Source organism: Mesoplodon bidens, assembly GCF_964165515.1.
Source record: "Mesoplodon bidens genome assembly, chromosome: 3".
NCBI lineage: Eukaryota > Metazoa > Chordata > Mammalia > Artiodactyla > Ziphiidae > Mesoplodon > Mesoplodon bidens.
This window is the reverse complement of record NC_138178.1, coordinates 8,200,091-8,226,632: the sequence shown is the minus strand read 5'-3', so window position 1 is coordinate 8,226,632 and position 26,542 is coordinate 8,200,091. Positions and strand designations below refer to the sequence as shown.

General features: G+C 47.0%; 1 protein-coding gene across 8 annotated transcripts in view; it reads right to left on the bottom strand.

Moving 5' to 3' along the window:
* FRMD4A (FERM domain containing 4A) overlaps positions 1–26,542 on the bottom strand; it is a 351,864-nt gene that overhangs the window by 150,254 nt on the left and 175,068 nt on the right. For all 8 annotated transcript variants that reach the window (XM_081229331.1, XM_081229330.1, XM_081229335.1 and 5 more), the window contains exon 3: positions 11,098–11,192. In XM_081229331.1, coding sequence (XP_081085457.1) covers positions 11,098–11,192 — 95 coding nt within the window. The remainder of the gene's footprint in view (positions 1–11,097; positions 11,193–26,542) is intronic.

Here is a 26,542-nt window from a genome sequence, read left to right as displayed (position 1 = left end):
AGGGTAAAAAAAAGAATGAAAAAAGAAGTCTTCTAAGCAAAACGACTGGGCCAACATCTTCCAGAAAGGCAGGATAAATTCTCGTCCAATGGGACATGGGATCTGGAAACAGAAGGCCTGGAGGCCACTGTTGTCTCTGGTCACACCTGAACGCTGACAATGCCTCTCGGGGATCATGTTGTTTCAAACCTCTGCACCTTAGCTCATGCTGTTCCCTCTGTCTAGAATGCCTTTCCTCTCCTTCACGGCACAGCGAAGTCTGGCCCATCCTTCAAGACCCAGCTCTCCTATGTCTCCTCCAGAAAACCTTCCCCGACACCCCTTCCCTCACACTACACACCAGCCTGGTCTGTGGGTCCTCCTCTGGACTCACACAGCACCCATCCCAGGCACACCTCTGCTGCTGCACACTTCCCAAAGTCTATGGAACTTATTCTGTGTACACACTTTTCCTCAACAGACTTTTTATATCTGAAAAACACAGAGAGATCTACCCTATAAGGTAACAGCATGTGCATTTTTGATTAATTGGAAGGTAAGACAAACAGATCTCATTATCGGGGAGTAATAAGCCATAGCCCCTCCTTCCCAGCCTCTGAAAATGTCCCAGATCTCCTAGGATTCTCTCTCTGTGCTCAGCCTCTTGCAAGCATGCCATATGCACATTCACCCCAGGACTTTGATCATGCGGTTTCTCCTCATTGGAACAGTGTCTCCAGCCTCTTTATCTGAATGATAGCCATTGTTCAAGGCTGAGTTCAAGTCTTAACTTTTAGTGAAGTCTTCCTTGATTGCCTACGTCTGGGGTTTCTTTCAAACATCTCCAGAGCTTCTGGTTTGTGTCATCTGCAAGGCATTTAGCACTGCCTTGTGCAATTAGTTACTTAAAAAGCATGATCTGTCTCTCCAACTAAGTTGTAAGTTTTCAACATTAAAAAGAAAAAAAAAATCATCCCCAGATCTTAGCCCAGCACTTGGCAAGTACTACGGACTCAAAAGTACTTGCTCATTGATTGGATAACTACCTCCAAAAGCAGATGATTTGTGCTCTGATCTTAATTTATAAAAGTGACTGAGTGACAACACAGACAGGTCAATGCCACTGAAGGGAAAGTTTAATGTTCCTCACAGTTTCCTGGAAATGAGGGGCACCTACACCGTGCAGGGCCATGAGGAGAAGCACCAGTGTTGGTCACAAGGCAGAAAGGAATGTGGGGAAAACATAGCCCAGAGACTTTTTTAGGGTTTTTGTGGAAAAGGCAGGGGGAACAGCTTAGGATTGGCTAGTCTGAACAATCCTGGTGGACCCTGAGGCATAAGAGCTGTCCCTGGTTCTCTGGTAACTGGCCCCCGGGGTGATTAAGGACAGGGAGAATGTTGGCTTGGGATGTGAGAGTTACATAAAAGAAGTGATTCAGAGTGTGGCCTCAGGGTCACAGGGGGGATGGAAACCACTTTGGCTGTTAGTTTGGCCCTGTACTGAATGATGCCAAATAAATACAGAATATGCAAAAACTCGGAACAGAAATCCATTCAACGACCATGCAGATTTAAATGTTAATCTTCTGCCTTGCAATAATTCTTGATAAAGAGTCTGGTGAGATAACCTCTTAAGGATCCTCTCAAGAAAGACAGACTAGAATGGTGCACAGTGGTTTTCCGCTGGTCCCACACTCAAGGAATGAGGAGGAACCGAGAGATGGGATGTTTTACCTGTGCTCTCAAGACCAGTCAAGGGGCCAGGCTTGAGAAATCCTCACCCCACCCCAAGGGCACAGCATTTCTGACCACTGAGACCACTGGGGGTGTGACTTGGCTTCTGGGGGCCATAATTCACTTGGTGGAGAACCTGAAAATGGGGACCTTTTTCTTGAAGCGACCCACACATGCACATCACTTGGACACCACTCTACTGGGTTTGCTCACTGTCCATCTTCCTCATCCATGTTATCAGAGGACAAATAGGTAGGTGGATCCCCCCTCCCTAGGTAATTTTATTCCCTACACTAAACTTCTTAAAAGAACAGCACTCTAGGGACGAAGTCCTTGGTTCCCAGCCATATATTAGTTTAGCACTGATCAAGCCATGAAATGACTACAAAGTAAGAAAATGGTCAAAAAACCAGAAAGAACAAGGAGGCCAGAACTCCCCCTAAACCGAATAGTTGGCCTTGGAAGAAAAATGAATTTCCTTCCCCCATGTCCCCTACTTGGATTCCTCAACCCCAGTTCTGTGTGGGATGGCATGGCATGACACACACACACACACACACACACACACACACACACACACAGGCAGGGTTCCAACATCTGCGGGGAGGTGGGCTTCCTGCGCCTGGAGACCCGGGACCCTCAGGCAGAAGGAAGTCAATCCCTCCACTTTTACATGCCTGTAAAAAAATCTCTCCACTGCAGGTGCTACACAGGGAAAGACTGAAGGACCAGTGACCCACCCCAGGTCCCTTAGGATAACTGCCCAATATGTAGGCAAAAGCTAAGAGATGCATTAAAAACCCCAGTTCTGAGGCCACCACTTTCCACTTGTTAAAAGATTTTCTGCTGATTGCGTTAGGTTCAAAGTCACATTTCCTACCCCCAACAGTATCAAGGATTCCTCGCTGTCCGGGATTATTTTCTTTCATACGTAACACCTCACGTTCCGGACATCAGGTCTCTTCCTCAAACCTCTTCTTTCTTTTTTTTTTTTTCCTTTAAGCTAGGGTGGGATGGGAAGCAAAGAGTAAAAGAAGCATTTTCTCTATACAGTTTAACTAAGAGATCCCTGATAGCTTGGATTTCATTATCTCATTGATTTTTCATTTGAGAATGCACATCAGTGCGTTTGCCGATAACAAAGCAAAAAAAAAAAAAAAAAAAAGTCCCAGCAGACCCTCAGGGTATTTTTGTGATTGCTTGACTGATAACTATCTTTAAAGCTGAGCGAGGTAACACCCCCCATTTGGTTTATGGTGGCAATAGGTCAAACTGTTAGGTCAGTAATAAATATGCAGTTGCTTCCAGGCAACAGAAATTGGATGCATTTATTTAACAGATTGCTTTTAGCTTCTACATATAATACAAATAGATTTTTGGTCCAAGCATTGGCACCTTCAGTAGAGACGGCCTTAAGGAGAGCTTTCTTCGCAGAAAGTCACCGGAGGGTGGAGGTGTGTGATAAGTCTATCTGAACCCATCACTTTTTGGACCCCAGGGGAGAATGAGACTCTGTGCCTTTAGAGGTTTTTACTGTAGACAGCTGATTCGTATGGAGTGAGCTTCCAAAGAAAGTTTAAACAAGAGGATGAAATTCTTACAGATGTCACTGGATGTCACTGGATGGAGAGAGGGGGTGGGGAGTTCTTCAAAAGGAAGAAGATTTTGCTCTGCAGTGTCTTTGAATCAGAAGTACGTGTGCTCAGGGATTCCCTGGTGGCGCAGTGGTTGACAGTCCGCCTGCCGATGCAGGGGACACAGGTTCATGCCCCGGTCCGGGAAGATCCCACATGCCGCGGAGCGACTGGGCCCGTGAGCCATGGCCGCTGAGCCTGCGCGTCTGGAGCCTGTGCCCCGCAACGGGAGAGGCCACAGCAGTGAGAGGCCCGCGTACCGCAAAAAAAAAAAAAAAAAAAAGAAGTACGTGTGCTCAGAAAGGACAGCTCAGGGATACTGATTTAGCTATCATTATTTGAATCCCTCAGATAATGGCTTTCAAGTATGGATACGTTGAGCGTATGAGTGAGAGAGAGAAAGCCTGCAAGAGTGATGCACGCACACAGATAAAGGTAAGGAATGTACTGGGGAGCCCGGATGACTAAATCATGGGCTCTTTTGTCCATCTGAATTTATGCCTTTAATTTTTTATTATATGGAGGAATTGTTTGCTCCACGATGTCCTCTGAAGGCTAGCCCCAATTTTCTTTTCTAGTACCTTCTACACTCTATCTTAATATTTACCTCCTAAACTAAAAATACAAGCTCTCCAAGGGGTCAAAGGCCAGTTACTTCTGTATCTCCAGGCTTAACAGTGGATGCTAAATAAACATTTGCTAAGAAGTGAATACACTGGCCTCAGATAAGCCCTACAGATCAATATTGCTGTTGGTGCCATGACTGCCCTCCACGTATAGACACTGCTCCCGCCTTAACTAAACAATCTTCATATTCGATGAGAATTCACCTCGTCCAGGATCCGAGTGCCCCCGTACCACTCGCTTTGGAAAGGAAAAAGTCAGGAGAAAGCCAGGACCTCTAAGGTCCCTTCTGGTTGCCTCATTCTTTTTTATTTCTCTTAGCTGCACACAGGAAGAGTTCCGCTAAAGCCCCTTTCCAGTTACTGCACGGAAGTTTCTGTTGTTTTCTGCAGCATCTGAAGGTCTATGCAGGCCACCTCCAAGGGGGTAACGAACGCTGAATGCTGCGTTCCCAGAAGCAGCTATTACAACCCAGGCACCGAGGTTGTAGCCACTGATTTTCTCCTTAGTCTCATGGTACAGAGCATTTAATGAATGGAAATCACAAACCTATTTCTAAATAAATGACATTCCCAGGGCTGCATCTTGTGGAGGTTTCTTCTGCAATTGGAAAATTGCTTTCTACTTTACTTTTTAAATTGTACATCAGCTTGTGACTGGGAAATGCTCATCAACTAGACCCTTTTCAGATGTCTCAGTCAATGCCAGTCCTGGGATGCAGGACCCAAGGACACTGTAGGACAGAAGATTCTCCCCATTGTCCTGGCATTGGGTCTATGGATGTATTTCCAGTGTGTTGGGGGCATTTTGGACCTTAATTATCCAGATAAATCACACTCCCTAAACAGTACCTATCCAATTAATTAAGACATAGCATGTTGTTAAAAAAAAAAGCCTTAATTGGTTCTTAAACTTAGATTCTGTCTTCAGAGTATCTGTGAACCCTCTAAAACTTAAGCACTAATTATTTTGTGTGTAAACATTTGTGGAGGTGAGGGAATGTAACTGAAATTTCACAGGGGTCTGTGATTAAATAAGAGGTTAAGAACTGCTCATTTTCTTTTTTTCTGCGGTACGCGGGCCTCTCACTGTTGTGGCCTCTCCGGTTGTGGAGCACAGGCTCCGGACGCGCAGGCTCAGCGGCCATGGCTCACGGGCCCAGCCGCTCCACCGCATGTGGGATCTTCCCGGACCGGGGCACGAACCCGTGTCCCCTGCATCGGCAGGCGGACTCTCAACCACTGCGCCACCAGGGAAGCCCCTCATTTTCTTAACTGGTATGTGAAAATACATTCTAACTGTATGTGGTTTTGAAAATGTGCAATAATGGCTAACTGAGTTTCTTAACCTTTTCCCTCAACTTCCTAAGTACTTCTTAAAGTATTTTTACATGGATACTCATTTACAGCATTTGACAAACAATCCTTAACATTTACAAGAAGAGATTCAAATTTAAATATTTTACATAATCATGACCTCAGCTTGGGGTGTGTTTGACAACTTCTGCTGAATAGTCTAAAAGTTGTTTAGTTATTGCTTTTGATGATGGGATTCTCGGTCAAAAATTTTTTTAATTTTAAAAATTAAAAACTTGGGTGTTACAGGTGTTTGCATATGTCAATATTCTGTGAGAACCTAAACAGGAAAAGAATTTGAAAAAGAATAGATATATCTATACGTGTAACTGAATCACCTTGCTGTACACCTGAAACTAACACAACATTGTAAATCAACTATAGTCCAATATAAAATTTAAAAAAATTAAAAACTCGGGTGTTACAGGTGTTTGTCTAGGTCTCAACTCCTTGAATTGCACACTTTAAATATGTGTAGCTTAGTATGTCAGTTACACCTCAATATAGTTTTCTGTAAAGACACCAAAACAGAGGAAATAAAAATTATGACTGAGACTAGATCATATAACCAAGAATAGGGCTGTATGGATTTAAATTGTACAATCAGAACCATGAGTTCTGAAAAAAAAAATCAACTTGGTTGTTGAAACAGCAGTGGAAGTATTTCGAAAATAACATGTAAAAATAACTTTCCTTAAATGATGGACACCAATGCTTGATAAATGAAAATCTTGATTACTCTATTTGCACTCAAGGAAACACTAAATCTGAACTTCTGTGTTGGTCTGCAAACAGGTTTCCAGAGTCTGGAGTGGGGGAGAGTTTATAACTTTGCAGGTTCCTGGTGTGTGTCCTGATGGGTCCCAAACATTCAAAGTTCGAGTGAACTCAGCTTCTCTTCCTGCATCTGGAGGCAGGGAGCAGAGGTTATTCACACCAACATTACCCTTTCTCTAGAACAGGGGCTTTCAAACTTGGCTGCATTCGAGAATCACTTGGGGAGCTTTCAAAAATCTTGATACTCAGGCCACACTCAGACCAATTAAATCAGAATTTCTGAGGGTAGGGCCCAGACACCGGCATGTTATAAGGTGTCCTAGGTGACTTCAATGTGGAGTCAAGGTTGAGGATCATGTCTGTAGCAAAACATTAATAATTATTTTAAGATCAAATTTATACTAGGCTCTTACTTGGCCTCAGAATGTTTTTTTTTTTTTTTTTTTTTTTTTTTTTTTTTTTTTGCGGTACGTGGGCCTCTCACTGTTGTGGCCTCTCCCATTGCGGAGCACAGGCTCCGGACGCGCAGGGCCAGCAGCCATGGCTCACGGGCCCAGCTGCTCTGCGGCATGTGGGATCCTCCCGGACCAGGGCACGAACCCATGTCCCCTGCATCGGCAGGCGGACTCTCAACCACTGCGCCACCAGGGAAGCCCCAGAATGTTTTAAAGACCACCAAAATGTCATTGTTTGCATGTATCACCACAATTCAGATATTCACAGATAATCATCTACAGACACACCTCAGAGATATTGGGGGTTTGCTTCCAGGCCACCGAAATAAAGTGAATGTCGCAATAAAGTGACTCACTAATTTTTTGGTCTCCTAGTGCACATAAAAGTTATGTTTACACTATACTGTAGTCTATTAAGTGTGCAATAGCATAATGTCTAAAAAAACAAGGTATATACCTTAATTAACTATACTTTATGGCTAGAAAGTGCTAACTAGCATCTGAGCCTTCCACAAGTTGTAATCTTTTTGCAAAAGTGATATCAAAGATCACTGATCACAGAAAACCATAACAAATACAGTAGTAATGAAAAAGTTTGAAGTATTGTGAGAATTACCAAAACGTGACACAGAGACACAAAATGAGCAAATGATGTTAGAAAAATGGCACCAACAGACTTGCTCGATGCAGGGTTTCCAAAGACCTTCAATTTGTAAAAAGAGGGAAGAGATACTGGAACATATGTATATGTATAACTGATTTACTTTGTTATACAGCAGAAACTAACACACCCTTGTAAAGCAATTATACTCCAATAAAGATGTAAAAAAAAAAACAAAAAAAACCACAGTATCTGTGAAGTACAATAAAGGAAAGCATAATAAAATGAGGTATGCCTGTGTATCTCTTTTTATTTGTGCAGAATTATTAAAAATAAAAGGGGCTAAACGCACTTGAATCCAAGAATAGAAAGACATTCATGGGAAACTGATGAAAGTTGAATAAAGTCTGTAGTTCAGGTATTAATATAGTACCCATGCTAATTTCTTAGTTTTGATCCTTATCACATGGTGTGTAGGATATTAACATTAGGGGAAGCTGGGTGAGGGGTATAGGAGAACTCTCTGTACTATCTTTGTTCTGTAAATCTAATTATTTCAAAATAAAAAGTTTTAAAAATTGAATTAAGGAAGAGAAGGCGGAGCTAGTATTAATCCCACACAACTGTTGATTAACTAACAACAGGAAACATCTCTGGGCACTGAGTCTTGCACTGTGGCCTTGGACATACTATTAATGAATACAACTTAGGGGTGAGGACACCCCTACTTAGAGAATCTTCCAATTTTGTCTATATTCTGCTCTGTATTTCTTTTCTCCAGGCCCGTCCAGATTCTACAAAATGTCATCAACAGCAGTTCATATTGAAAGACTCACTGACCTGTGACACATATGGCCTACGTGCCATATATTCCACTATTAGGAATGATAACACTGCTGGGAATACCTAACACTGGTGCAGTATTTTATAGTTTATAGCACTTTCTAAGTTAGTCTTGTTTTGATTTGCATTGGGAAAAAAGGCAAATGCATGGACTACACCATGGGTCGCAATAAAGGATGAAAGTTCCATGCATTTTATTATAAAATAGGCAGCATAGCACCTGCAGAAATCACACGCACGCGCGCGCGCACACACAACACAATACACATGCACAATTTGAAAACACAGTTATTAAATGATCTTGTGTTAGTGTGTAGTGGTGCCTGGTGTGAGGGCTGGGGGGCGGGGCCACAGGGCAAGCCTAGTGGTTACTGCCCTGTGATCACCACCCTAGACAAAGCCTCCCCCGCCAGGCACCGTTCTGTGGTGACAGCTTTCGTTCATTCCTTTCCCAGCAGGAAAAGGAGAAAAGGTCAGATGACCAAAGAGGCCACCAGCCAACGCCTCTGGCCCCAGGTGTTGCCAGCCCATGACTGACTGCGTCCTGAGTCACCGCCATTCCCCTCTCCTCTTTGTTCTGGCTCCTCATCCTAGTCCCTTGGAGGCCCGGTTCCTGATTTCCGCGGGGTCCCTGACACTCACCATTTCCCGGTGAGTCAGGCCCATCTGCCACCTCTTTTCCAGGAACCGTCTGCCAGCTGCAAAGCCCTGTCCACTGATCTTGGCTGGCCCCCTGCCACTCCTACAGTCCCCAGAGGAACGCTCCCGCCCAGGCTCGGGGTGAGGAGGTTGGTGGTGGCCACTCTTCCCCTGGACGGTGCCAGAAGATGGTTCATATCCTCCTCATCACCGCCCCCCAACAGGGCCCTCCAGCTGCCAGTTCCACCAGGCCAGGGGGAAGGGACCCTTCCCTCCAGCCTGGACTCTCTCTCTCTGCCCTCCACCCCCAACACACACGAGCCTTCCCTGCCGGCCCAGGGAACCAGAAGCACCAAGAAAGACCCGGAGCAGACAGGCTCCATTCAGTGGGAGAGGCGGATGGTGCTGTGTGGTTTTCCTGCTTGCGTCTCTCCTGGGGGAAGAGCCACTTTCCCCTGACGTTCACTTCCTTCTGGCTGGTGCCATCAGGGCTGTGGTCTAAAACCTTCAGCTAGCGTAGTTCTTGCTCCTTGGCCCAGGACAACAAGCTCCTTCTCTGACTCTTGTTTACTCAAAAGCGAAGTCCAGTTGGGACTCCTCTCGAGTTCAGTGGCTCTTTTAGAAGAGGAAACGTACTTGGGAAATGTGAACAATGGGATGAATTGAAACGGTGGTTTCTTTCTAATTAGTGAAAAAACGTCTGAGTGGCAATCCAGGGAGTTTACAGTGATTCTCAGGAGAAAGGGTAGAAAACATCTGCATTTGCGGAAGTAGTTACTCTCGATGCATGTTTGTCTTAAATCATGTTTTAAAATTACTCTGCCGGCTTCTTCCCATCCCAGCCCTCCAGTTCACAGACCCAGTTACTTGATCCCACTCGCAGGCACAGAGAACCTTCTAGACCAGAAGCAACCACTCCTGCCTTCCTTCTGGCTCCGTTCCCTGAGGCTCCAGGGCCAGGGTGTAACCTGTTCCTTCCAGCTTTCTTTTCTTTTTTTTTTAATTTAATTTGTTTTTGGCTGCACCACATAGCATGCGGGATCTTAGCTCCCTGCCCAGGGATCGAACCAGCGCCCCCTGCAGTGAAAGTGCTGAGTCTTAACTGCTGGACTGCCAGGGAAGTCGCCCTCCTGGCTTTCTTGAGGCAGGTGTGACTGCTCCCAACGCTGCTCCACGATCACACCATCACCTGAAAGGTTGCTAATTTAGAGGGTGACCACCTGTCCAGTTTGCCCATGACAGTACCGATTTACACCCCCTTTCACTCACAGGGTCCCAATTTAGATCATAAATGCTACGGCCACCCTGTCCACGTGCAGCTCCCGGAGGGTCCTCACGCAGATACACCTGATCATCTCTCCTGCTGACCAACGTGGATGCCCCTGTCCTTGCTCTGAGCCCATCTTGCCTTGATGGTTCCATCTGACGGATGGGGCATAGCCTCCCTGAGCTGTCTTGTGCAGCTGCTAACCAAAGCCTGATCTATTAGTACCGTAGGAAGTCACCTCTGTAATTCAAAGGATTTGGAGGAGTGTGTGTGCATGCGTGTGTGTGTGTACACACAGAGGAAAGAAAATTGTGAAACATTTGCTTAGAACAGCTTTTTTTTTTTTTTTTTTGCGGTACGCGGGCCTCTCACTGCCATGGCCTCTCCCGTTGCGGAGCACAGGCTCCGGACGCGCAGGCTCAGCGGCCATGGCTCACGGGCCCAGCCGCTCCACAGCATGTGGGATCTTCCCGGACCGGGGGCACGAACCCACGTCCCCTGCATCGGCAGGCAGACTCCCAACCACTGTGCCACCAGGGAAGCCCAGAACAGCTTATTTTTATCCAGGAATCTGTGCAGGTGTTCACTGCAGTCTTTTGCATACAGTTTATTAAGAAGGAAATTGAAATTTTAGTAAAGATATTCCTTCCTTGTGTTGCAAAACACCGCTGTATAGAGCCAAACAGAAAGATCACTGAATGCAAATGTACTTTTCAACAGATGAACAACCTGAATTTTCGAATTTTATATTCTATTTCAGCGTTGACAGTGAAACGGCACAGATACTTTACATTTTGAATTTATCATTGCATTGACTTCCTGTTATTGTTATTCCAACACTGGAGAGAAATATTTCGTTTCCAGAAGTTTTCATTTAACTCTAATAGAAAACAAACCCAGACAAATCCACTTTTTAAAAAATAAACATTTCGGTTCTGAACACGTACCGGCTTGATTATAAGAGCTGCTTTACCTCATAATTTCATAATATGAGCATCACCCTAATTATATCCTTTGGCCGTTCCAGGCATGATCACAAGGCCTTTGAAATTCAGATGATGAACTTGGACTCACCCTGAACCACAAGACCCAAGTGGCCTGCAGCTGCCTTCACCGTGGACAGCTGAGACAGTGCGACTTCAGGTTCTGTATTTTCCCTTCAGGTTCTCCAAGCACATGGGGCACTTACGTCTCATCTGTGAAGGCGATTCCGAAGTATTCCTTCTCCTTCAGATTGAAGTGAGATGCCACGAGGTCAAGCAGCTCCTTGGCCAAAAGCTTGGGCTGGAGGGAGAACAAAATGGAAAAAGGGTAAGTGATGAGAGATTACTTTTCCTAAAACATGCAATCTCAGGTTTACATAATTCTTTGGAAGGAATGTCCCAAAGCTCAAGAACATCCATACAGATGATTTTTATAAAACCCAGAGGAGTAGACCATGAGGACAGGGCCACCAATGGACTGAGACCTTCGGCCTTGTGTCCTGGTAGTTGGTTCTATCAACAAATGGTACTTGCTCACCAACACAGCTGTCAAACCCCGTGGCTTCCTTCCCCACGCAGGAGAACATTTTACAGTGAATTGACAGGAAGATGTCTTCTTAAAAATATATATGTACACATACGTATGTAGTAAATACGTTATGGCGTATATCAAATATATATTGTATAACACATGTTATATAATACTATATTAATATTATAATTAATATGTTGTAGAATATGACTATATATATATTTCACATGCACTTATATAGTATTTGCTACATGCCAGGCCCTGTTCCAAGCACTTTACAAACACCAGCTTCTTTAACCCTCATCACAACCCTGTGAGATGGTTCTATTATTAACTTCATTGTATGGGGGGGAAACAGGTGCCCAAAGATTGAGCATCTCTGTGTAAGTGTCGGGGCTGTGATTTGAGTCCTAGCTCCAGAGATTAGTGTCCTTATAAGAAGAGATCCCAGACAGCTTGCTTGCTCTTTCTCTCCACCAGGTGAGGACACAGTGAGAAGGCTGCCATCTACAAGTCAGGAAGAGGGTCCTCACAGAGCCCAACCAGGCTGGCACCCAGACCTCGAACTTTCAGCCTCCAGAACTGTGAGAAAATCAGTGTCTTCTTTTTGTTTTCGGTTGCACTGCGTGGCACGTGGGACCTTAGTTCCCTGACCAGAGACTGAACCCATGACCCCTGCAGTGGAGGCGTGGAATCCTAAACACTGGACAGCCAGGGAAGTCCCCCAAATCAGCGTCTTTTGTTTAAGCCCCCCAGTCTGTGGTATTTTGCAATGGCAGCCCAGGCAGACTAAGAAGGGTGTGCTTCCTTTTAATTCAACAAACATTTACTGTCTAATATGTGTAGGGCACTAGCCAATCCTACAGGAGATACAAAAACGCACAGCACATAGTACTTGTCAATAGGATCTTCAACTTTCATCAGGGCATAGAGTAAGAGCTAGTGTTCATTTTAAAAAGCCAAAGCAGATGGTTCCCTCTTTGCTGCCTCATCCTGAGCTCCCAGGATGGCAGCCTCTGGGCCTCAATCACCATCAATTTACCAATGAAAACTGCCAGAAATGATGGGAGTGGGTTTGAAGCGAGGGCAGAGCTTCCTCCCCCTAGAAGACATGATTAAATCAACAGGAAAATCCATCTTGATAAATCAACGTCATCTAATATTCTATACTCCCGTTCACACTAAAATGTGAAAAAGTAACCGTTAGGGAATTCAAGACTGTATGTAAGACCCTCCTTCATAAATACCACAGGGGAAGGCAGGGGAATAAATGTGGCACATCTCAGAGCATCACTGATAAATGACAAAGTATCAGTCCAAGGTGAGGGGGCTCTTGAAGCCTCAGACTGTTTGCTATGGTCGTGTTGCCGGCATCACCTCCATCCCCATAAGGTACCAGCTGCCCAGATACAAAGCATTTGATGTAGAGGTTGTGACCAAATGTAAGGTAACATGGCTGATTTTTACACTGTGATGTACTGTAACTTATCCATCCAAATGTCTGCGTTCCTTTCACAGCAGTCACAGCATTTCTATAATCTGCTATTTCTTTAAACATTTTGATAATCTTTGGGGTTTGCCTTTGAAGCTTGTATCACATGTATAAAAGCATCCTCACTGGTGATAAGTCTTCTTGTACTCAGAACGGACTTGATTTTTTTCACAAGTCATGTGAAGTCAAGTCTGATGAATGGTGACAGAGGTGGCGGAGGTCAGGAGCACATTGGATCAAGCTGGTTTTATAAAATGAGGTATGACTATAGTCATTATTTGTGGGTTCTTAGGGGTGATGGTGAGGTTTCCAGCCTAAACTTGGAAATGACAGAATAAGATTTCCTTCTCTTTGAGAGTTAAACTTGAAAGACAACATCCCAATGGAATTGACCAGTGATACATAAATTTACCCAGAAAGAGAAAAGAATTACTGTTAGGGTTGGAATAATAGTATATCTACCACATGACTAAATATCGTAATTGTTCCATAGAAGGGGCTGGGTGAATGACCTGTGGGTGTGGGGTGGCAGATGGAAGGGAGTCTGGGAAAAGGAAACGAGCTGGGGAAACAAATGCAGTCTTAGCCAATAGGCCTTAAATATTTGAGTCCCAGTGGTAAGGCGTCTTCTCTGGCAGACATGGAGGCATGAGGAGGCATGACTGTAGCCAGTCATCTGAAACACTCACGTTACCTATTTAACTCCCCTACCTCCAATCTCATACCTTCCAAAGAACTTATTGAGGTATTATTGCCACGTCCAACGTATGCTGCTGAGGAGCCTCCTGTATGACTGCATTATCTTCTAAAATAAGAGACTGTCATTCCTCTGCCAGTGGTAATGCTGAGACTTGGAGACATCAGGCAGGCTGTCTCACAGCAAAGCCAGGCTTCCAGATGAAGTCAGACTGGCCTCACAGGTCACACGTACTACCCTTCTGCCACCCCACCTCTACTGACTCTAATTCCTGGGTGAGAGGTCAAGGATCATGAGCCCTGAGGGCCCTATCTGGGTGCTCACTTGAAACCAGAACACTGACATTTTATACATCAATACTGATTTATACATCAGGTACTTTGAACTTGGTTAATGTGACTCTTCCCCCGAGGATGAACAATCAGGTTTCTGCACTGCAGAGCTAGGGGACTGACTTAACATGCTGAAAAATTCACCAGAATAATGGCTGTCACCTTAGGAGCCTTGTTGACACTGACTTTTGGCTTCTCCATGGTGACACATCCCTATGATTTAGCCTGTCACCACAATCCTTTTTACATTGGAATTTCTACAGTAAAAAACCAAACTTTCTTGGGGACGCGTACACTGAACGCAGCTAAAAGGATCTGAGCGATAGCAGCAACCCTCAAATAAACTTTATCATCTCAACCTAACTCTTTTCAAGGATAGGATCTGTTTGGATGCATATCTTTGGTCAAAAAATAAAAAAAAGGTTAGTCCCATTACTTCATACAACAGTAATTAGAGATCCTATGCACTACCCTCAATAAAGAAAAGCCTACATTAATTACCCACAATATATACACGGGGAAATAAAGGCATTGAAGGGGGAGGTAACAGATGCCAGAAGATGTTGAGGTTAGAACTCCTGAATCTTAAGTCCCATTAAAAGGTACACTCTTTCTTCCGCTGTCATGGTGACTGGCAATGCCCTAGCAAGTAGCTGCTCCATCAATGAGAGAGAGCTCTCCCATCCACCTGATGGACATGTAGCATGAGAAATAAACCTCGTTGCTAAGTAACCTTGACATTGGTGGCTGTTTGTCATCACAGCATAACCTAATCTATCCTGATTGGTTCAGGCACCAAAACTTTAATTCCCTGTATGGTAGGTTTAAAACCATTTAAGGTATCAGCCTGTGATTTCCTGATCTTGCAAACTAAGACAACATCCCACCTTGACGCGATGGTGATTAATGAACTACATTTCTTAAACTCATTTGGTGAACGTTGCTGGGTAGAAAGCTTTATGCTGTTGTGTACTTTGAAGGGATGTTTACAGAATCTGCTGATTACAATTTGCCAATTACTTTGTTGTAAACATTTGTGGAGCTTTGCAGGATCGGCCTGGGAGTGAGGCCAGACAGGCAGCCTGTAGCCCAGTCAAGTTCCACAGGACAAACCGGGCCGGGGCCTCAGTGCCGATGTGAGCAAGGCAAGCCCTGTGCGTCTTGGGTTAGAAACAGCCTGTGCTGGGTCACTGGTGCCAACCTGGCCCTCCGAGGTCATGACATTTAAGACTGACTTTCTCTCAGCCTGTAATGAACTTTGTTCACTCAATAGCTTTTCTTTTTCTATCTCAGATTCTTTTTCCAATGTGTCCTTCTAAGCTTTTATTCCTCCTTATATCTGACAAATAGAATCTCTTTATAAACGTCTGACTCTACCACACAGATCTAAGTTCCCAAGGGCTCTGAACTGTTCCAGTGGGAAGCCACACACATACCAGCATGTACAGGGCTCTGGAACGGGCCCCATCTATGCTGCCTTCCGAGGCGGGACATGATTGGATTGTAATGATCAAAAGAACACTTCACACGAATGTATGGCTGTACAGCGCTCTGGGCACACCCGTTCCCCGATGATCTTTCTAGTGAACTCGAGAGCTGTCCAGGCAGTCTGGGGAGAGCCATCCGCTGACCAGGTGGTACCCAAGATCCTCTCCAGTTTACCACAGAATAGTTTTATTATCACTCACATAGTCTACTTTCCACTTAACATGGATCCATCCCAGAGAGAGGCTCTTGGACAAACTGTATAACTTCTCAGAGCCTCAGAGCCTCAGTGTTCTCCTCTATAAAGTGATGAACTAGATTGATGAATCAAACTCCTGCCTTAAATTTGATTCTTTATTCATTAAACTTATTAAATTTAGTTTCTTCCTTCTCTAAAACCTTCCCAACCTTCTCAAGGGTCTAGTCACTCATTCTAAAACACTTTGCAACCATTCTGGATCCCCCCTGGATCTCTTAAAATCTGTCAGTTAACATAACCATCTTTCTTATATAATCTCTGGCAAGTCCCTTGACCTCTCTGTACCTCAGTTTCCTCGGCTGCAAAATGGGGATGATGACCACGCCACATCACAGGGCTGCTATGAGGATTTAATGAATTAATATTGATCTGCATAAGGTGCTTAGAGCAAGTGTCTGGCACAAAGCGAATGTTCTATGTGTTCATGATTATTTCAGACCCTCATTATCTCACCTATGAATTATTATAATAATCTCCTAAATGGTATCAAGTTATATATGTCAGTCTGTTTTTGTTTGTTTGTTTGTTTGTTTTGCGGTACGTGGGCCTCTCACTGTTGTGGCCTCTCCCATTGCGGAGCACAGGCTCTAGACGCACAGGCTCAGCGGCCATGGCTCACGGGCCCAGCCGCTCCGCTGTATGTGGGATCTTCCCGGACCGGGGCACAAACCCGTGTCCCTTGCATTGGCAGGCGGACTCTCAACCACTGCGCCACCAGGGAAGCCCTGTCAGTCTGGTATTTAAGTCCACTCTTTGAATCTAGTTCCTATCCAACCTCACTTTTGCCTGATTCCCTCCAAAAGTACTCATTTCTCTCCAATCTATTTGTGTCAGAGTGAAGAAAACACCAATCTCGTTTCTATTTCCAAAACTTTGCCCACAACATCCTCTCCCCTGCCATTTGAATTTCATCTTGCTCAAGGCCCACTTCTTCCAGGAAGCCCTCCCTGATCATCCTACCTCCAAACAGTCTCTTTCTCCTCTGAATTCCTAGAGCATTTACCACAGGGACTTGATTCATGCTTGGCCTGCATGCTCTTGTGTTGTGATAAATTTATTTTAATTAAAACATTTTTACAAGTATGGTAAAACACACATAACATAAAATTGACCATCTTAAGCACTGTTAAGTATACAGTTCATATTGTTAAGTATATTCACACTGTTGTGCAACCAATCTCTAGAATATTTCCTCTTGCAAAATAGAAACTCTGTACCCATTAAACAACTCCCCATTCCCCTTCCCCCCAGCCCCTGGCAACCACCATTCTGCTTTTTTTCCCTATGAATTTGACTATTCCAGGTACCTCATCTAAGTGCAATTATACAGTGTTTGTCTCTTTGTGACTGGCTTATTTCATTTAGCATAACAGCCTCACGGTTCATTCACATTGTAGCAGGTGTCAGAATTTCCTTCCTTTTTAGGGCTGAATAATATTCCACTGTGTGGATAAACCACATTTTGTTTATTTATTGGTCCATCAATGGACACCTGGGTTGCTTTCCTGTCTTGGCTTTTGTGAATAATGCTGCTATGAACATGGTGAATTTTTTGTGACATGACTTGCTGTGTCCTGTAATGGGCTGAATGGTCGCCCCCCAAAATTCTGTCCACATCCTACATGCTGGAGCCTGTGACCATGACCTCTCATTACAAAAATGTGATTACGATCCTTGAGAGGAAAAGGGTCTCCTGCACTATCCAGGTGGACCTCAAGTGCAATCACATGGATCCTTCTAAGAGAGAGACTTGAGGGAGTTTTGACAGAGACATACACACACCAGAGGACCGTGTGAAGACAGAGGCAGAGATTGGAGCGATGAAGCTGCATCTCAGGGAAGGCTGGCAGCCACCAGAAGCCAGAAGAGGCAAAGAATGGATTTTCCCCTCAAGCTTCCAGAGGAAGCTTGGTTCTGCTGACAGCTTGATTTTTGACTTCTGCCTTCCAGAACTGTGAGAGAATACGTTGCTGTTATTTTAAGCCCCCAAGTTTTGTGGTGATTTGTTACGGCAGCCTCAGGAGACAAATACACACCCCTCAGGCAGAAGCCCCGCAGTGCCTGGCAGGTCCTAATAGCAGGAAGAGTGGCATGGACATATATACACTACCAAACGTAAAACAGATGGCTAGTGGGAAGCAGCCACATAGCACAGGGAGATCAGCTCGGTGCTTTGTGACCACCTAGAGGGGTGGGATAGGGAGGGTGGGAGGGAGGGAGACGCAAGAGGGAAGAAATGTGGGAACATATGTATATGTATAACTGATTCACTTTGTTATAAAGCAGAAACTAACGCACCATAGTAAAGCAATTATACTCCAATAAAGATGTAAAAAAAAAAACCCCAAATTTGCTGGTTGTTCGAGACATAAAATGCGATCTCAGCAGAAAGCCCTTTACTAGTATTTGCACTTTCTCTTTATAATTGCCATTGACTTTCTGGGCAAGGAAGCCACATACACAAGTCCAGGTGGAGCAGCCTTTGTATCAGAACTGACGCTGGGTCAGTCACTGGCAGCGTGGGCTTCAACTCAGTGACTTCTCCCCTCAAGCCCTTCCCTGTCATCCGCCACTCCCTTGGGGCAGCTCACAGATTCAAAATCAATGGAATGGCCACTTCTGAATTAATTGCATTAAAAAAATTAAAACATCCCATCTGTGCTCTGGACGGCCGAAAGACTGACCCTCTCACCTCTCCCTCCGCCCCAAGGCTGATCTGGACGATTCGCTTCTGGCTGCAGTGCCCACACTGACCGCCAGGCTGCCGGGGACAGCTCCGCAGCCGGGCCACACCCTCCCGCTCCGAGGGCACCGCCAGCCCCATCCCAGGAAAGGGTGATTCCCGGCCCCCCCGAGGAGTGGCCGCGTCCGTGGAGGTGGCAGAGAGTCCAGTGCTGCGAGTGGGGAAGAAAGCGTGGTCACTGTGCCCTTTCTCTCCAACCTTTCTGAAAACCGAGAGGGAGAGAGGGCGGTGAAGAGGGGCAGCTCGGAATCAACGATGCCTGAGCCTGCGTCCTCTTTGAAGCTCTGCCTGTTATTGTGTTTCCCAGAGCAGCTGGGAGCCTGGCTCCTGCCCTCCCTCCCTCCCCCCAACCCCGGCCAACCCCGCTTCCCCCTCCCCTCCCCCTCCCCCTGGGGGGCTCGGCATTAAGCAGCCGAGCGCTCATTGGCTATTCGTTCGTCCTGGGGAGGGGGCGCCGGTGATCGAGAGAAAGCGTGAGGTCATCGCGCACACAGACGCGGGTCTGGCCGCGCTCCCCCTCACCGTCACCCCCTTGACGCTCCGGCTGATTAGCTGGGGAGGCTGGCTTCCTTCCTACCCCGTCTGAGCAGTCCCTGGGTTCCGTGGCCGGGGGCAAAGGGGGCACTGCTTCCTTTACGTAGGCTTATTTGCTCTTCTGGGCTCCCAGGCGCCTGGGATAGGCAGGGGTGGGGGGCGTGTAAAGCTCAGTGGGTCCTGCCAGAGGGAGCACCTCTCTATCTGGGAGGTCCCCATCCAGTAAGAATCCCAGCTCCTTAGTGGACAGAAGACGAATGCTTTACCTCCGGCTCAGGAGGGTCCAGCAGCAGAACATCTCAGCAAAGCTGGCTCCAGACACAGCCAATACTAACGGTTTCCATTTACTGGGTGCAGCCTCTGTGCCAGCGCAGAACTGAGTCAATCCTTACCCAGCAGGCAGATGCCAGGATTACCCCCATTGGATACAGAAGGAGCCAGAGCACAGAGAAAGCAGCAACTTGCCAAAGGCACACAGCTAGTAACCCGCAGATTTAACTCAACTGTCAGGTAGGTATAAGTCACCTAGGGACGCTGGATTATATAAAGAGCCAGAGAGACTGGTTACCCAACCCACTTAACTGACAGGGCAGGAAACTAAGGTTCAAGGGGTCGAGAAGCCTGTCCACGGACAAGGGAGGTCACCTTAGTGACCAGCACATGTGGGGATGGGACCCAAGCGCCTGACCAGTCCTTTGCTAGTCCACTTAAGTAGGCGGTTTCAGAAAAGGCTGCAACGATCTGAAACAGGAAGGAAAGAAAACCAAAGGGCATCAATCACATGTGGGTCCTGGCAGGCAAAAAGCAGTCAATACACACACCATGTTAAGGTCCGGGTTTCCTGGCTCCTCCCCAGCTTTCCCTCCTGCTGCCGCTGTCCCTCTGGCCCCAGCACCATCATATCCTACAGGCCTCCCCCTGCTAGGTTCCGGGCTCCATGCTTCACTTATACGATCTTATGCCATCTTCAAAGCAAAGCAACCCTGCAACGTTGTACCGATGAGAACACTGGGGCTTAGAACAGTTACTGTGCTCAAGGTCACAACCCCCCAAGGGTACAGGGCAGACGAGGGGCTTGAGTCTGGACTGACTCTAAAGCTTTGGTTTTAAATGCCGGGTACAGATCCAGCAAGTCGCAAAAGCACAGACAGGAGGGGTCTGAAGCTGCTTTTTCTAAGCGCAACAGAATTCTGCCAGACAATATGTTCCCGGAGGGCAGGGATCAGGTTTGATCAACATCTGTAGCCCAGCCCTCGAGCACGGTGCCCGACACACAGGTTTTTTTAATTGGTAGATGGTTCTAGACTGAAGGGTCATTGTTTGATTGTTACACCAGCCTAGCAGGAAAGCTGACCACGGGGAGGATGAAACCCACACGCCCTCTCAAGGCTGGTTGGAAGCACAGAGCTGCTAGGCAGAGACTGTGGTACCCCATGGAGAAGGATGGGTCCAGATGCCATATGCCCAGATGCAAAAGAGCCCCTGGATTTCAATAGGGTCACATACCTCCAGGCACCCACGAAGGAGGCTGTGACATATACTTTGGGAAAGTTACTTGTACACCCAGGAAAAGATGTGTTGTGTCTGTATTCCTTTCAACAGACTCTGCCCTTTAACCCAGCATCAGGGACTAACCTTGCTTGTTTCCCAGTTGCTTGTCCCCGCCCTTTATACTATTCCTATGTATTATTCTCTATATGATACTAATTTATTCCCTTGTTCTCATCCTCTTATTTCCACATGGTTTCTTCCACATTTTGCTAAGATTCACCCTGGTCCCAGCATGGGGGAAAGTTGGGGTTGAAATCAGTCTGGGAAGCTGAGCCTTTCTCATCCATGCATTTGAATGATGCCCAATGGGAAGGCTTTGACAGGCGCACATAATTATTACTCCTCCAGAAATGCAAAGTGCTTCTGCCAGCTGGCTGGGGAGCCTGCTTTATTCAGGATCTGCTCCCCTTGGGGCTCTGGGCAGGTGTTCATTAGGGAGCGCCTGCTGATTAACACAGTAACCCCCAGACTCCAGCCTGCTTGGGGCAATGTCGCAAGAACTGCTCATCCAGGGTGGCTCCACTCGGCAGCCTCCCTGCATTCATGAAATGATAACGGTTTCAGTGAGGCGAAGCAGCCGCATAGCACAGGGAGATCAGCTCGGTGCTTTGTGACCACCTAGAGGGGTGGGATAGGGAGGGTGGGAGGGAGGGAGGGAGACGCAAGAGGGAAGAGATATGGGAACATATGTATATGTATAACTGATTCACTTTGTTATAAAGCAGAAACTAACGCACCATAGTAAAGCAATTATACTCCAATAAAGATGTAAAAAAAAAAAAAAAAAAAGATGTGCGGTACTCAACTTGTCTTTACCAAGGTCAGGCTGACAAGTCTGCAGCCCCAATTCGGAGACACCTGAAGAAAATATGGGGGATGCTAAGGTTCCTGGGATTCATCATCCACAGTCGTTGTGTCTACCCTTTCTATTGTTTTTTCTTTAACTCAAAGCCTGCCCTGCATTCTGGGTTATGACCCTATCTTGTTCTACAGTGAATAGTAAATTACTATTTTGGATGTAAACCACCCGTACATTGAATGGGAGGGGAATCCTGGAGTAAGTTCCCCAGGATGGTCACCCTTCCAGTGGGACAAATGGCACCCAGACCAATTCCAACTCGAGGTCTTCACGACAATGCACACTGAATTATTCCCTTTGCCTGATGTTCAGGGAAGAGTGAAGAAGGGCACCATCCCAGAGCACAGGACGTCGGAGTTTTGAAATTAGCTCTGTGTGGTCCATAGGAAGCCACGGAGTCCTAGGCAAGGCTCAACCATTCTGATCAGTTGTGTAGTCAGCGGTAGCTAGGAGCCCTTAGGAGTTTCATTAGTAAAGGGATGATACGGCCATAGGGCAGAGAGGAAGGGTTAGGGTAGAGCCATCTTCCGGGACAGGTAGGCTGACTGCTACCTTTCATGTAATATACAGAAGGGTGGCACCTACTGTCCTTTGCCAAGGGCATGGCTGATGTTCAAAGAATATGGTTTCCTCACCCACATACCGGAAATAGAAAGCTTGCCTTCTGGTATGAGGATGGGGAGAGTGGGGAGTTGCGAGGGATTAAAAAAAAAAATAGGGCTTCCCTGGTGGTGCAGTGGTTGAGAGGCCGCCTGCCGATGCAGGGGATACGGGTTCGTGTCCCGGTCTGGGAAGGTCCCACATGCCGCGGAGCGGCTGGGACCGTGAGCCGTGGCCGCTGAGCCTGCGCGTCCGGAGCCTGTGCTCCGCAACGGGAGAGGCTGCAACAGTGAGAGGCTCGCGCACCGCCAAAAAAAAAGAAAAAAAAATATATGGCTGTGATTGATCCATCTATATATGCTGTGATGGATCTTAAAATGTAAGCACCCCTTTCATGCAATCGGGGCAGTGGATTTGTAGTCAGACCACAGGGTGTGGAAACCCAATTCTATTCCATGTATAAATAAAGCATTTATTTTCACTTTGAAACATTGGGACAACAACATCTACTTCATGGGCTGCTGTGAGGAGTCGATACATGATCATTTATCAAGTACCGGGTGCACGAAAGATGCTGAATAAAGGCAGATTCCCCTTTTCTCCTTCTGTCAGTAACTGACTCCCCATACAAATGACTTATCCTCTCATCACTTTGACAAGGACCTGCTCTGATCGCAAGCTAAATCCTCTTTTGAGTGAACCGTCATATCCTTTATCCCAGGAACCATGAATAAATCACCGCTAGGCAGTAAGGAGAAGAGAAAGCAGACAAGCTCCCTTGCAAGTGAACTTGTTTGGGTAGACGTTCCCGAAATAGCACCCCGTCTCTGCTCCCAGCGTCTGCTCAGTGCTCAGTGATGCTCGCTTCCATTCACTCGAGTGATTTACTTTCTCATATCGGTCCCTGCCCCCTGCTTCTTTAGGGTTAAAACGACGTTTACTGGCCAGAAGGGAAAGAAGTCTCTCTCCTGCTCCAGGGATGCATGGAGACACGGCGCTGGCTTTCTGGTGTTTGGAAGTTCCCCAAGTCTCCTCCCTGCGGACCCTTCCCCCATCACTCTCGCAAATCGTTGGCAGGTACATGCTAGAGACAGACGGTGCGCTCTGCCCGAAGATGATGTCATTTTCAATGTACTTAAAAAGGCACTCTCGCCGGGGTGGGAGAGAGATGAGAAAGTGCACAGGCACTGGTGTCCCAGGAAATGAAGGAGGGCGGGTCAACTTTTGGCTGAGAAATATTTATTCCTGAAGAGCCGTTTCACTGAAGTCAGACAACAAGGCAAAAAGCACTGCAGCCCCCTCCCACGTGCCGCGCTAATTAAGTGGATGAGAACAGATGATGTGCCGCGGGGTCCAAAGGAAAATTGTGCGCTTCTAATACCCTCATTCTCAGATCGAAAATATGATTTTATTATTTGCCTACATTCACCACGCCCCGCCCCCCATTTCCAGAAGGTTCGGAGGAGGCTTACAAAATTTTAAATGGCATATGATAGGGGGATTAAAACACGAAATAAGACAGAGTCCATTGAAGATGCTCAAACACATGAAATAAACGAGTTCCTGTTGCTGACTAGGTTACACTGTCTTTGTCAACCGACCCAAGAAGCAGGCTGAGTTAACACGCACAGGCAAGCCTTTTCCTGGGAGGACATCCAAGAAGGAATTTATCGTTTGATTCCACACGTGAGGGACAGCAGACAGCATGTCTTCAACATGGTCCCTGGGAAAGACAGAAATGCAGCTCCCATGAACCGTTTCGTAGTTTAGCCCCTAGGCACCGCCCTCTCCGCTTGGAGCAGGTTTTAAAGCTGTCTCCTGAAGCCCAATGGGATATTCTGGGAGAGGCCTTATGTTAGATTTATTTACATAAGTGAATTTGGCCAGAAATTTTGGAGGCGCTCTTTTATTAGGTTCTGAACACATGCTCACGTCAGCCATTAGGCAGCTTGGCACTGACGTCTTGTCTTGATTCTGAAGCCAAGCCAGAGAAGAAATAGGCAGTCAGTCCCAATTCTGGCGAAGGGCACCGGCCTCCTTGCAGACTGCTAAGGCGAGAGGCAACATCCAAAACATCACGCTGGGAAAAGCGAAGCCAGGTGAGCTGAGTCAAGTGCCCTCGGGCCCGGGTGGGATGAAGTGGAGGTGCTGGTACAGGCAGCCAGGAGGTGGAGAACGGTCTGGATCTGCATCTCCTCTTGGGCAGGTCTGCAAGCCCACCCTGAGGAGACCCCCGAGCCAGGCGGGTGGGAGGGAGCTCCCACCTGTGTCTGGGGGCCCTGTCCTTTCCCTTACTGCCGGACTCTTCCACTGCACATGTGCTCCTGTGGCCTCTGGGCCCCTTCCTCTTTCTCTGCTGCCCCCAACTACTTTTTTTGCTTTGGCTGCTAGGTGGCGTGTGGGATCTTAGCTCCCCAACCAGGGATCAAACCTGTGCCCTCTGCAGCGGAAGTGCAGAGTCTTAACCACAAGACCCCCAGGGAAGTCCCCCGCAACTGCCTTTTAAATTCAAGACCCTGCACGTAGCCCCTCTGGAGAGAGCTGCCTTGACCTCACACCCTCTCTCCGGTTCCCACCCAGGCTGCCCCAGCAGTGCCACGTGAGTCACGCACACGGGGTCCATCAGCTTCCCCGGATACTCTGGTCCCACGACATACGCATCTGTGCTCAGAGTCTATTCCTCTTCAAGAATGACCATGTCTGGGAAGCAGGAACAGCATCGCCTGTATCTTTGTTTCCATAGAGCCTGACCCAGATGGTCAATGTTCAGTGATGGCCCGGGTTGATCAATGAATGAGTGGATGGATGAATCCATCCATCAATCAGTGAAGAGTGAGGTGGAGGAAGGATCAGAGCAAGGGAAGCCTTCACACTGATAAACACCAGTGTTCCCCCTGAGTTCCGTTCCCAGGTCCAGGTCCTTCTCTGTCTTCACACGGGCCTTGAGTGAGCTCGTCTCTCCTCGTTCTACGTCCCACCAGATTCAAGTGCCTTCCAAAGCCAGCAAGGACGTCTGTCTCAGGAGGCGTCAGGGAGCCATCCTCAGCTGCCGGGATCTCTGCACATGTTCAGCGACACTCTTCCAGAGGAGGGTCTGGCTGGGGGCTCACGTCTTCTCTCGGTGTGTTATCCTGTGAGCCCCAACTGAGGAAGTGGGGGGGGTGCTGTCAGTGGGGATAAAGGAAAGCCAGGACAAAGGTGTGCATCCCAGGCTTTGCCCTTGTCACCTGCCTGTCTCTTCGAGTCAAAAATCATTTCATCAAAATAAATCCGGGGCCTGGCAGGGACATCTGCGACACTGAATTGTTAGACTTGCAGGGAGATGATTCACACGCAGCGCCGTAGACCCTCGGCGCCCCGCCGGAGCGTGGCTGGTGTTTGCGTCAAGTGATGACTCATCTGGGGGCTTGACCTGGGGCCTTTGCAGACTCCCTTCACCCACTCTCTCTCTTAAGGCCCTCCATTTCCCTTTGTAGAGTCGGGTCAATACGCTTTACATTCTTAATAGCGTGTCAGTCTGGAGAGAGAAACCATCGCAGGCTGTGACTCTGTGGCAGTGGTGTCACTGGTTGCTAGGCAGGGTGTCCTTTGGGGAGGGAGCTGTCACTCCTGGTTCCCCTTTCCTCCACTTGTGCGACAAAGGGTCCGACTCTGGCCCAGGTCACAGGCACAAAAGAGATTTTGTTCTGTGATACTGCCTTGCCAGGCCTCTCTGAAGGCTTCCTATTGAAGAAGTCAAGGATTCAAGATGGCAGTAACATTACAATGAGCAGGGGAAAAAATAATAATAAGACCGATTCCCTCGCAGAGCTTCGCCAAAGTCAGGGTGTAGTAGGAAGAGCCCTGGGCCAAGAGCGGAGACCCTTGTTCTTGTATTGACTCTCCTGGCCACGGGGTTCTTGGTTCTAGGTGTAGAGAAGTTGGGAGATGTAGCCAACTTCCAACCGCTCCGTTTCACCTATGCCCACCCCTGCAGAGCCAGCACGAGGCTCCACATGAATGCAACCCCAGCACGGCCACTGAACCCTCCATAAGAGGCTAAAAGGAAAGTCTGACCCTCTACGTTCATGTTCAATGTCATCCAGAGAGAGAGCGTGTGTGTGTGTGTATGGCACACATGTGTGCTCGGTATCGTAACTTCTGATTTTTAAAAATTACTCCAGACCTAAGTCTTCCCACGAGACACTTCTCAGTTGGACAAAGAGGCACAGAGAGAGAGGTAGGACCCTCACTTCCAGTCTCTGCTGCGTTTTCAGGCCAAAGTTTTCTGGTCCCCAAGTAGCGCTCCTCTAGATGAGGTCAACTTCACAGGCTGCCCTCTGGAGACCTGGGCTTCTAACTGTGGCCTTAAGAACCCAGAATCATTGTCAGGAGACAGGAGGGCTTTGAAGTCAGAGGCCTGGATTGGACCATGGCTCACAAACTGCTGTGGGGTCATGGCCAAGGAGCTTAATTTCTCAGAGAAATCAGTCTTTTTCTGTAAAGTGGGTGTAATTCCACTGACCTTATGAATGTTGTGAAGATGAAACAAGAGAGTATGTGTAAAATGTAATTCAGTTTTTTTTAA